Source organism: Schistocerca piceifrons, chromosome 2 (assembly GCF_021461385.2).
Source record: "Schistocerca piceifrons isolate TAMUIC-IGC-003096 chromosome 2, iqSchPice1.1, whole genome shotgun sequence".
NCBI lineage: Eukaryota > Metazoa > Arthropoda > Insecta > Orthoptera > Acrididae > Schistocerca > Schistocerca piceifrons.
In genome coordinates this window covers 368724047-368736319 of record NC_060139.1, presented here as the reverse complement: position 1 = coordinate 368736319, position 12273 = coordinate 368724047, and the positions used below count along the sequence as shown (strand labels likewise).

The 12273-nt window shown below is 40.4% G+C and overlaps 1 protein-coding gene across 5 annotated transcripts in view; it reads left to right on the top strand.

Moving 5' to 3' along the window:
- The window catches only part of LOC124776617 (lysophosphatidylserine lipase ABHD12), a 101817-nt gene that overhangs the window by 57027 nt on the left and 32517 nt on the right, over positions 1–12273 (top strand). For all 5 annotated transcript variants that reach the window (XM_047251703.1, XM_047251701.1, XM_047251704.1 and 2 more), the window contains 5 exons: positions 751–947; positions 8229–8361; positions 8498–8615; positions 8707–8868; positions 12023–12150. In XM_047251703.1, the coding sequence (XP_047107659.1) occupies positions 751–947; positions 8229–8361; positions 8498–8615; positions 8707–8868; positions 12023–12150 (738 nt within the window). The remainder of the gene's footprint in view (positions 1–750; positions 948–8228; positions 8362–8497; positions 8616–8706; positions 8869–12022; positions 12151–12273) is intronic.

The following is a 12273-nucleotide window of genomic DNA, read 5'->3' as shown; positions in this document are numbered from 1 at the left end:
TATGTCAGTTGAAACTACATTTAAACTCAGACCAGATATTACATTCATATTTTACGTGCATGCTGTACTCTTAACTTTTAACCTGTGGATCTCAACACCAGATAATGATACCAAAAAATGTTTCAAGGTTCCATGAGAACATCATCTAAAGAAATTTCAACAATACGCCATGAATAAAAATTATATAAGTGGTCATCCCCACAGTCTGTACTTTCGGTGTCCAAAAATCATGATTTCTCAGAGTGTTTTCAGGAACAGGCCATAAGCAAATGGTGCTTTCAGAAGCCACCTAAGGCCCACCCTAGACCACAACTAATGCAAAGTATTCAATCAATTTGCTTGGACTGGAAAAAGTGTGTATTGTTTAAATTTTGACTCTATGTTGTAATATAGCTACAATTATTTCTTCTGATAGGAATAGAAATGGTCGCTAGGCCAAGGGCTATACAAAACACTTGTCCTCTTATCTCTGTGATCAATGGAACCTGAGATAAGACCCCCTTAAAAACTTTTTTTTTTTTTTTTGGAATGTATTGGTACCATACACAGTCATGCAAAGACTGATCATCACTAATGCTCCATTTCTTTCCATACCATCTTGAAATGAACTTACTTTTGTGGAGGAAGAAGGGCAAGTTACATGCATAGTGATGTTAGTAACAAGAAGTATCAACAGACAAAATTCAATTTCCTTAGCAGTAATAATAAGTCACTGCCAGCAGTTTATAGAACGTTTGGTCTCTTTTTCAGGCATACGTTACCCAAATCTCTCATCAATGAATCAAAAACTGCTGATGACGAGTTTTTTGAGAAGTCACTGACACGTGGTGAGCCAATCATACTGTACATGCATGGAAATTCTGGGTCTAGAGCAAGTCCACATCGTGTTGAGCTGTACAAAATGCTGAGGAACCTTAATTATCATGTTATTAGTTTTGACTACAGAAGTAAGTATTGTTAAGTAGATTTTATTTACAGATCTTGATGACTTAAGTTAATGCAACAAAAGATTTTACAATTATACCACTTATTTATTTAAATAGTTTATACAATTAATTCTTCCCTTGCAGTGGCTTATTAGAATCACTGGAAATGAACTTTTTTTATAGTTTGGCCATTACCTGAAGTACTGTTTTAGGATTTGTTTCCTGACGCAGTTTGTGTTTTCTCTTTTCTGAAACAGTGTGTGTGAAATAATGCAAAGTTCAGCTGTGGTCCAGATTCCATGTTTCAATTGTTTGTTCGCACAATGAGATGGATTAAGTAGTTCATTCTAAAACAATATAAAAGCTTAAACTTCCTACCAGATGAAGACTGTGTGCTGGACTGGGATACAAATCGGAACTTTGCTTTTTGCTGGATAGTACTCTGCCGACTGAGCTTGCCAAGCATGACTCACCCTCATAGCTTTGCTTCCACCAGCCTCTCCAACCTTAGCAGAAGTTCTGCTGCACACCTTATGGGACTACAACTCTTAGAAGAAATGATAATGCAGAGGAATGGCTTAATCATAGCCTAGGATATGTTCCAGTGTTGCCCCATACGATGAAGGCACTCACAGACATCCCTCACCTGCCCATGGGCAGCTGCATCCTGGCTGCATGACTTCCTGTGTGTTAGCCGTTTGCCTGCCCCTGCCCTCTTGCGCCTGTGGGTGCCCAGTTGCCTGCTGGCAGGCACTCTTGATGGAACAGCCTTGCATAGGGGATTGCTTCCAGGCTGAAATTTGGATGGTAGGACAAGAGATACAGGTGAAATAAAGATGTGAGGGCGAGTTGTGAATCCTGCTTGGATAACTCAGATGGTGATGCAATTGCCCACAAAAGGCGAAGGACTTGGATTTGAGTCTTGGTCCAGCATACAATTTTAATCTTCTAGGAAGTTCAAATCAATGCACGTTCCACTGCAGGGTGGAAATTCATTTCAGAAACTTGAGAGAGAGAGATGGGTAGAGAGAAATGTTGTGTCTGTTGCACACCACACCTGCTTCGGGGAACAGTCATTAACTTGCTGTAATATAAGCATTGCTGAACAGTATAGGAACAATGCTGAACACAAATTTTGTATGAAACTTACATGAATAAGTGCAACACTTTCGAGTGGGGTAGGGAGGGGAAATGGAGGGGATAGCAGGGTACAGGCAGGGGAAGAGGAATCAGCCCTCGCTGGCAGAGTTTGCAGGGATGAGAGGTGACAAGACATGGCTGCCAAGAGCAGTGTCAGGAGGCTGTGGATGAGGGAGAAGGGTCAAAATGAAGAGTGGAAAAGAAAGGAGCAGTGAAGGGAAAATGACTGCTGAGTGCACAAGCAGAGAGCAGCATACAATGAGGGTGATGTAGGGCAAATTATGAGGTGGTGGGAGGATAGAGGAGGTGGAAACAGTTGGGTCAAGGGTGTGGGGACAGTAGGTTACTGTAGGGGGAGGCTGGGATGATTTTGGGAGTGGAGAATGTCTTGTAAGGATAACTTCCATGTGCACAGTTCAAAAAAACTGGTGATGGAGTAGAGGATACAGCTGGGTTGTGAAGCAGCTATTCGAATCAAGCATGTTACACTCAGCTAAATGTTGTGCCACTGGGTGATCCACTTTGCTGTTGGTCATAGTTTTGTGGTGGCCATCCATCCTGGTGGGCAGCTGGTTGGTAGTCATTAGGAGCACAATAACCAGCTGCAATTGGGCATCCAGAACTGGTGGGTTTGTAGTTTTTAGAGAGCATGTAGAAAGTGGGTTTGCGGTGTGTCATAGGGGTGAGGAGAGGAAAATGGATTCAGGGAAGAGGTTCTGGGAAGGGCCTAAGGTTTTAAGTAGGGATTAGAGGTTATATTGGGCTTCTAGGATGGGATCACAATGGCAGAGGTTCTAAATGGTGAAGTCACAGTTGGCGGAGGCCTTCCGCCAGGTAGTCACCACAATTTATGACGACAGTGGTGGAACCTTATTTTGCAGATAAGTTGATTAGGTCAGGATCTGTTTTGAGGCTGTGTATGGTTGTCCTGTCTTTTTCTGAAAGGCTGATGTTCTTAGGAAGGGACCTGGGGAAGGATGGTGAGATCAAGCTGAAGGTAAAGCATTCCTGGAGGGTGACAAGGATCACCCCCTGAAAGAATTTCAGCCCTCATCGACCAACACTTCCAACTTCTTGCCCAAAATCTAGCCTCCCACATCAAAGATACCAACCACTACCTTCACTGACTCACCACAATCGCCACACATTCGCCTCCTGGATCTGTAATCGTAATTGTCGTCACCGTTTTCCTAGACACACATTTTTCATGAACAAGGTCTTGCCATTATTGAACACTATCTCTCCCAATGTAATTCAGACTCCAGATCCACTATCTCATTCCTCTTACGCCAACTATATGCTAACACACAACTTACATTCTATTTGAAGGGGAGGTACACAAACAAATCTGCAGCAGGGCTATAGGCACCCACATGGCACCCTTCTGAGCCAACCTGTTTACAGGATGCATAGAGGAGACCTTCTTAGCCTCCCAAATTCCTGCTCTGTTTCAAATTTATTGATGATCTCATCATTATCTTGACTCAGGGCCAAGGTGCCCGATCCTCATTCCCACACAAGCTTAACACCACCTCTTCCATCCACTTTACGTGGACCTCGTCGCCCATTGCCACCTTCCTGGACATTCACATGCTTCTGATGGCTCCATACACACCTCTGTCCATGTTAAATCCACCAACAGTACCTGCATTTCGACATGTGCCATCCCTTCCACACCAAAAAAATGCATTCCGTACGTACTGACCACCCAGGGGTAACATATCTGCAGTGACAGGAGCTCCTTTGCCCAGTATGCTGAAGCCTTCCAAAGACCTCCACGGGCAGGCGCTGTCCCTCAGACCTTGTCCGCAAAAAGGTTTTCTTGCCATATCCCCATAGACCCCTCCAGTACTCCCACCACCCCTAAGAACCAGCTACAAAGCAGCATTCCCTGCATCACCCAATATCACTTTGGTCTGGGACTACTGAACCTCATCCTTTATCAGGGTTTTGATTATCTACCATTGTGCCTTGAAATTAAGGCTTCCTACCCAAGATCCTTCCCTCTCTTCCTAAAGTGGTGTTTCGTTCCCACACAACCTCCGCAACATCCTAGTCCGTCCCAGTCCCACACTCAATCCCAACCCCTTGCCACAGGGATCGTATCCCTGTGGAACAGCCAGGTGTGAGGCCTTCCCAATCCACCCAACCAGCACTTTCTAATCCAGTCCTGCCATAGGCTTATCCTACCCCATCAGAGGCCAGGCCACCTGTGAAAGCAACCATGTTATATACCAATTCTCTCCAGTCAGTGCTCAGCTTCTTATATTGGCATGATACCAACCATCTATCCACCAGGAAGAATGGCCATTGCCAGACTGGCCAAAAGTGAAGTGGACCACCTTGTGACACAACATGCAATTGAACAGAACAAGCTTGATTTCAATGGCTGCTTCACAACATGCACTATCTGGATCCTCCCCTCCACCACCAGCTTTCCTGAACTGTGCAGATGGGAGCTATCCTTAAAACACATTCTGCACTCCCAAAGCCATCCTGGCCTCAAAATACAGTAATATACTACCACCACACCTTCCACCCAACTATTTGCACTCCCCAATTCCTATTACATCCTCGCAAATTGCCTCCCCTCACCCTCGTGGTATGTTGCTGTCTGTTGCGCACCCACAAGTCGTTCCACATTCTCTGGTCCTCTCTTTTTTTTTGCTCTCCATCTCCCTTCTAGTCAACATTGTCAAAAGCTTTCTCTGAGTGTACAACTCTTACAAACATAGGTTTGACTTTCCTTAATCCATCTTCTAAGACAAGTTGTAGGATCAGTATTGCCTCACGTGTGCCAACATTTCTACGGAATCCAAACTGATTTTCTCCAAAGTTGGGCTCTACCAGTTCTTCCATTTGTCTGTAAAGAATTCATGTATATTATTTATTATTAAACTGATTATTTGGTAATTTTCACATATATCAACACCTGCTTTCTTTGGTATTGGAATTATTATATTCTTCTTGAAGTCTGAGTGTGTTTCACCCGTCTCATACATCTTGCTCACCAGATGGTAGAGTTTTGTCAGGACTGACTCTCTCAAGGCTATCAGTAGTTCTAATGGAATGTTGTCTACTGCCAGGGCCTAGTTTTGACTTAGGTCTTTTAGTGCTCTGTCAAACTCTTCACGCAGTATGATATCTCCCATTTCCTCTTCATCTACATCCTCTTCCATTTCCATAATATTGTCCTCAAGTACATCACCCTTGTATAGACCCTCTATATACTCCTCCCACCTTTCTGCTTTCCCTTCTTTGCTTAGAACTGGGTTTCCATCTGAGCTCTAGATGTTCATACAAGTGGTTCTCTCTTCTCCAAACGCCCCTTTAATTTTCCTGTAGGCAGTATCTGTCTTACCCCTAGTGAGATAAGCCTCTACATCCTCACATTTGTCCTCTAGCCATTCCTGCTTAGCCATTTTGCACTTCCTGTCGATCTCATTTTTGAGACGTTTGTATTCCTTTTTGCCTGCTTCATTTACTGCATTTTTATATCTTCTCCTTTCATCAATTAAATTCAATATATCTTCTGTTACCCAAGAATTCCTACTAGCCCTCATCTTTTTACCTACTTGATCCTCTGCTGCCTTAACTATTTCATCTTTCATAGCTACACATTATTCTTCTACTGTATTTCTTTCCCCCATTCTTGTCAATCGTTTGCTAATGCTCTCCCTGAAACTCTGTACAACCTCTGGTTTAGTCAGTTTATCCAGGTCCCATCTCCTTAAATTCCCACTTCTTTGCAGTTTCTTCAGTTTTAATCTACAGTTCATAACCAATAGATTGTGGTCCGAGTCCACATCTGCCCCTGGAAATGTCATACAGTTTAAAACCTGGTTCCCAAATCTCTGTCTTCCCATTATTTAATCTGTCTGATACCTTCTAGTATCTCCAGGATTCTTTCATGTATACAACCTTTTTTTATGAGTCTTGAACCAAGTGTTAGCTATGATTAAGTTGTGCTGTGTGCAAGATTCTACCATGCAGCTTCCTCTTTCATTTCTTACGCCAATTCCATATTCACCTACTACGTTTCCTTCTTTTCCTTTTCGTACTATCGGATTCCAGTCACCAGTGACTATTAAAGTTTCGTCTCCCTTCACTATCGCAATATATTTTTTCTTTTTTTTTTTTCTTGTATCTCATCATACATTTCATGAATCTCTTCGTCATCTGCAGAGCTAGTTGGCATATAAACTTGTACTACTGTGGTAGATGTGGGCTTTGTGTCTCTCTTGGCCACAATAATGCGTATTTGCTGTTTGTAGTAGCTCACCCATACTCCTATTTTTTTATTCATTATTAAACCTACTCCTGCATTACCCCTATTTAATTTTGTATTTATAACAATATAATGGAAGGAAACATTCCACGTGGGAAAAATTATATATAAAAACAAAGATGAGGTGACTTACCGAACAAAAGCGCTGGCAGGTCGATAGACACACAAACATACACACAAAATTCAAGCTTTCGCAACAGACTGTTGCCTCATCAGGAAAGAGGGAAGGAGAGGGGAAGACGAAAGGAAGTGGGTTTTAAGGGAGAGGGTAAGGAGTCATTCCAATCCCGGGAGCGGAAAGACTTACCTTAGGGGGAAAAAAGGACAGGTATACACTCGCACACACGCACATATCCATCCACACATACAGACACAAGCAGACATATTCATATTGTATTTATAACCCTGTATTCACCTGACAGAAGTCTTGTTCCTCCTACCACCGAACTTCACTAATTCCCACTATATTTAACATCAACCTATCCATTTCCCTTTTTAAATTTTCTAACATACCTGCCTGATTAAGGGATCTGTCATTCCACACTCCGATCCGTAGAACGCCACTTTTCTTTCTCCTGATTATTATGTCCTCCTGAGTAGTCCCCGCCTGGAGATCCGAATGGGGAGCTATTTTACCTCCAGAATATTTTCTCCAAGTGGATGCCATCATCGTTTAACCATACAGTAAAGTTGCAAGCCCTCAGGAAAAATTATGGCTGTAGTTTTCCCTTGCTTTCAGCCGTTCACAGTGCCAACACGGCAAGGCCGTTTTGGTTAGTGTTACAAGGCCAGATCAGTCAGTCATCCAGACTGTTGCCCTTGCAACTACTGTAAAGACTGGTGCCCCTCTTCAGGAACCACATGTCTGTGTGGCCTCCCAACATATACCCCCATTGTGGTTGCACCTACGGTACGGCTACCTGTATCGCTGAGGCACGCAACCCTCCCCACCAACGGCAAGGTCCATGGTTCTTGCAGGGAGGGAGTAGTGATCTATCCTTTTCATAAAATAATGTTCAAGAATAGATTGTAAGATAGCATAACTAATGAGGAGATACTGAATAGAATTTGGGGGAAAAGAAATTTGTGGCGTGATGTTACTAAAAGGAGGTCAGGATACAATCTGAGACTTCAAGGAATTGTCACTTTAGTATTGTAGGGAAGTGGAGGGGTAAAAATTGTTGAGAGAGACAGAGATGCCTGCAGTAAGCTGGTTCAAACAGTTGTGAGTTGCAGTGGTTGTTTGAATATGAAGAGGCTAGGATAGAAGTGCATTGAAAGCTATATCAAACCAGATTTAGGACTAGGACCACACCATCAACACAACAGATCACGTACTGCCTCCTTCCGCCACACTTCCTCCTCTTGTCCCGTGTGCGCATTCTCTCTCTCTCTCTCTCTCTCTCTCTCTCTCTCTCTAATTCTCAGCCATATGATGGTTAAATGTGCAAGGCATTGTTTTCACGACACTCACAATTTGCTTTTACACTTCAACTGAAAATAGTTGTAAATTGAGCACATAAAATTCATGACCTTACCTATGCGTTGTTATTCCCCTTCAGACTCTCCGTATCTTTGAAGCCAGCAAGTGTGTTATCAGATGAATTCTTTTACAACAGCAAACATCACTTGAATTTATGGGACTACATTGCACTATTTTCTACAAAGCGAGTTAACATTATCTCAGCTGGAGTGTTATATTGTAATACGCAGCACTCTGTCAGTGACATAAAGTTCTCTCTAAATGAAAAAAGAATGGTAGCCTTGATGTGAATTATTTGGAAAGATCCTTCCTATTTCATCACAACATATTTTTGTGTCACATTCTGTGTCATTCAGATGTTGTTTACCGTCACGCTTATTGTGGTACACAGGTTATGCTGATTCGAGTCCTGTGTCACCATCGGAGACAGGTGTTGTGTCCGATGGAAAATTTATGTACAGATGGGTGGAGGAGCATGCCAAAGGATCTCCATTGTTTGTGTGGGGTCATTCTTTAGGAACAGGGTAACTACTACATAATATGTTATTTTTATTATGAAACTATAGCTTTAAAAAGAAATGCTATTATGCCTTAATCATAGGACGTAATGGTAAGATGCCAGTGCTTATTTGTAAGAAATGTCTCCCATTTTTGTTTTAGAGTGTCATCACATGTGTTAGATCTGTTGGCACAAGAAGGAAAGAGTCCATCTGGACTTATCCTGGAATCTCCTTTCAATAATTTGAGAGATGAAATAAAGGAACATCCATTTGCAAGGGTAAAATTACAGATTTACATCAATTATTGATTACAGTTTCATATTTGAAGCCCTTCCATGTATTTTGCTTAAATAAAACTCTCTGTTTCAGCTTTTCAACCAGTTACCATGGTTTGATTTCTTTTTCATTGATCCAATAGAGCAAAACGATCTGTTGTTTGCTTCGGATAAGCACTTGGTGAATGTTCATTGCCCTATTCTCATTCTGCATGCCCAGGATGATGTCGTTGTTCCCTTCATTCTGGGCCAAAGGGTTAGTATGTATGTCATATCTTAATTACAATAATGTATACTAGGAATCAGAAAATGTGCCTTAATCATAATATTGTCTCATTTGTGATTTACCATGTTTCTAGCCAATAGCAGTAGTTACATGTTCTGATTAAATTTTTCGAATGGAATGTGTTACTTGTCACTCAGTCATTCAAACATTTATTATTAAAAAGTAAAGTGAAGCATTTGTTGATGTTAAACCTTTCTTTAGACTTTCCATGGGATTGGTTTTCCATAACATCTCATATTAATAGAATGTGACACACACTTAAATGTCACAGGCTGCTCATCACTACTTAATTTCAGTTTTTTTTCCTTTTTTGTACCATATGGAGATTGGTTTTCTTGGAGAAAACATGAATAGTGCATCAAAACCACGTTGCAATGTAAAAGTTTTGGTGTAATTGTAGGTCTAATAATGAAATATTTCAGAAATGCATTAATACTTCTTGATTTCTTCTACCTCGTCTGTGTTGAGATTACTTCCTTTCAAATACAACTAGTTCAGACTACCTGTCCAGCTGGTGCATTTGGTTTCCTCCTCCCCTTCTGGGCGATTCTTTTTCTTCTTCTTTTTCCAGACAGTGTACATTTAAAACATTGTTGTATCAGAAAAGTTGCATCACATGGTGACAGTTTTATTGTTGCAATTACAATATCATGGAATGGATAGTTGCTACTTACCGTTCAGTGGAGATGCCAAGTCACATACAAGCACAACAAAAAGACTGTCAAACAAAGCTTTCAGCCAAACAGGGCCTCATCTGAATTACACACACACACACACACACACACACACACACACACACACACACACACACACACACAGTGACCACTGTCTGTCGCTGTCAAGGTCAGATTGTGTGTGTGTGTGTGTGTGTGTGTGTGTGTGTGTGTGCGTGTGTGTGTGTGTGTGTGTGCGCGCGTGTGTGCGTGCGTGCGTGCGTGCGTGCGTGTGTGTGTACACACTTCTGATGAAGGTCTGTTTGCCTGAAAGCTTCGTCTGACAGTGTTTTTGTTGTGCCTATCTGCGACCCAGCATCTCTGCTATATGGTGAGTAGCAACTGTCCTTTTCGTAATATTGCCAACTTTCCATCCTGGATTTTCCAGTATTGATGCAATGGTAGTATAAGTTATTTCACACTGCATAAACTAATAAAAATGCATAAGTAGCTATATGTTGGAAGCATCAGACGATTGCATCAAAATTCTCATTTAATTTTAAGTTGCCTGTACTGGCGGAAACTTACAGACATAGCTCTTGCCTTAACAGAAGCAGAAGTTTCAGAAAATTAAATAATAAATAAGTAGCAGCAATTAACCCAGCTCAGAAAAGGCGAAACAATAAAATCAACATCCTCCATTTTTTATTCCATTTCTAATCCTTGTCTACATATTATATTTTTCACTTTTACTCCTCCCAGCACCAAACTATTATTGTGTGCTATAGCATACATCCCATTAACCTGTCCATTCTTCTATTAACAGTTTTTCATAGCTTTATTTCCTAAGATATTTTTACTAGTAATTTTTCATTTTGTACTTATCTATATTTGTCCACTTAATTTTTTACATTATTTCTGTACCAACACATTTCAAATGACTACAGTTTATTCTTCTCCTGATTTCCAATGGTCCACATTTCACTTCCATATTATGCTATGCTCCAGATGCACAATTTTAGAAACTTTTTCCTCATTTATGTATGAATATCTGAAACCAGTATAATTATATTAATGTAGAGAGCTTTATTTGCTTGCGTCAGTCTGCTTGTTATTTTTACTTTTGAATTTATGTTTAATATCCCTATATGTTGTGTGGATATTTCATATAATCATACCTTTCTCAGTATCTTCTTTTTCTTCCTTTCTGATTCAGCCTGTTGGAACTTCACCTTGTTTTAATTCCTAACTAAAGCTCAAATATTTCTTGAATCATTGATGGCTTCTTTTCCTTGACTTTCTCTGCACTTCCGGTATTCTATCCTACTTAAATTATTTCATCATCATGTTAAGTGGAATTGGTTCCTGTGTGTACTTCATGACTGTACATATTTTTGTGTTGCTTGGTAGAAATCCTATGTATAACTGTTATTCTATGGTAAAGGATCCAGCCAAACCAGAATTACTAAGTTAGCAGTAAATGCGTATTGAAAACTTTTAAAAGAAGCTTGCATCAAATCTAATACAATTTCATGAAGATGTGAAACATAAAATGACTATGCTCTTCATCGCCCAATCCAGGAACAGCATAAAACTAAGTTAGTTATTGGAAGTTGTACATATAAACTCCCATTCTGGCTTTTCTTGGTTTAGCATTTATATGGTTTTACAATAAATCTCTTAAGGCAACACTAGAGGGATTCCTTCAATAAGGACATAACCACCATTGTCCTGCAGAGTTGTGGTCCATCACCGATTACTTTGTTGTGAATGGTATATTAAACATTCTTCACAAAAATCTATATAAATTGCTAAATTATATAATTTCACAAGTAACGAATTTCTAAGGCAAGTGAATATTCCTTGGTTATATAGCTAGTTTAGTAATACAGATAATGCATTGAGACTGAAGGTAACCTCTTTTTATAACTGTAAGTTCATTTTATCCTTGATGGGAAAGATGTGTTTAGTTGTACTATATTTGCAGACTGATGTGACAAATGAAAATTTGCACCAAGTCCAGGATTCAAACCCATGTCTCCTGCTCTCTAGCAAATGCGCTAAGCACTACACTACCCTGGCACAGTGGCTTTGCGCAAATGCATGGACTACCCTATCATACCTCCTTTCTCAGTCCAGATTCCTGTTCATGCCTCTTGCCACTTGGTATTCCCCGATTTACACGTATACATCATAGATGTTTGAGACTTGAAAAGATTTCTGGAACCATATGGTTTCATTTGCTATTTAGTTGTAGGTTTATTTTTCACCTATTGCATCTTGTTTACACTTTCATAATTAAAATAGTTTGTGAAGAATTGTGACTAATGAATTATGCTATTACTGTGAAATACTGTGGTCATTTCTCAATAACTGCTGGACCAACCTGAACTAGAATGAATCACTTCTGAAAAAAATACATTGCAGGAAGCAGATAGCAATAATAAAACTTTGTTTTAAATTTATTTCAGCTCTACAAAAGTCTTGAACAAACACGGCCCAAAGATGCTGCTTCTGTTGAATTTGTGATATTTGAAGATAAGTACCGATATGGACACAAGTATATTTGTAGAGCTCCTGAATTGCCTGACATTATTCAGTAAGTATTTAAAAATACTTTGTAATGTGTGAATGCTAGGGGGGGGGGGGAATATTTTTGGTAATTCTTCTTCATAGTGTTTATCCTGCACTAGCAAGGTCCACTTGCTGACACCTCTGTCTC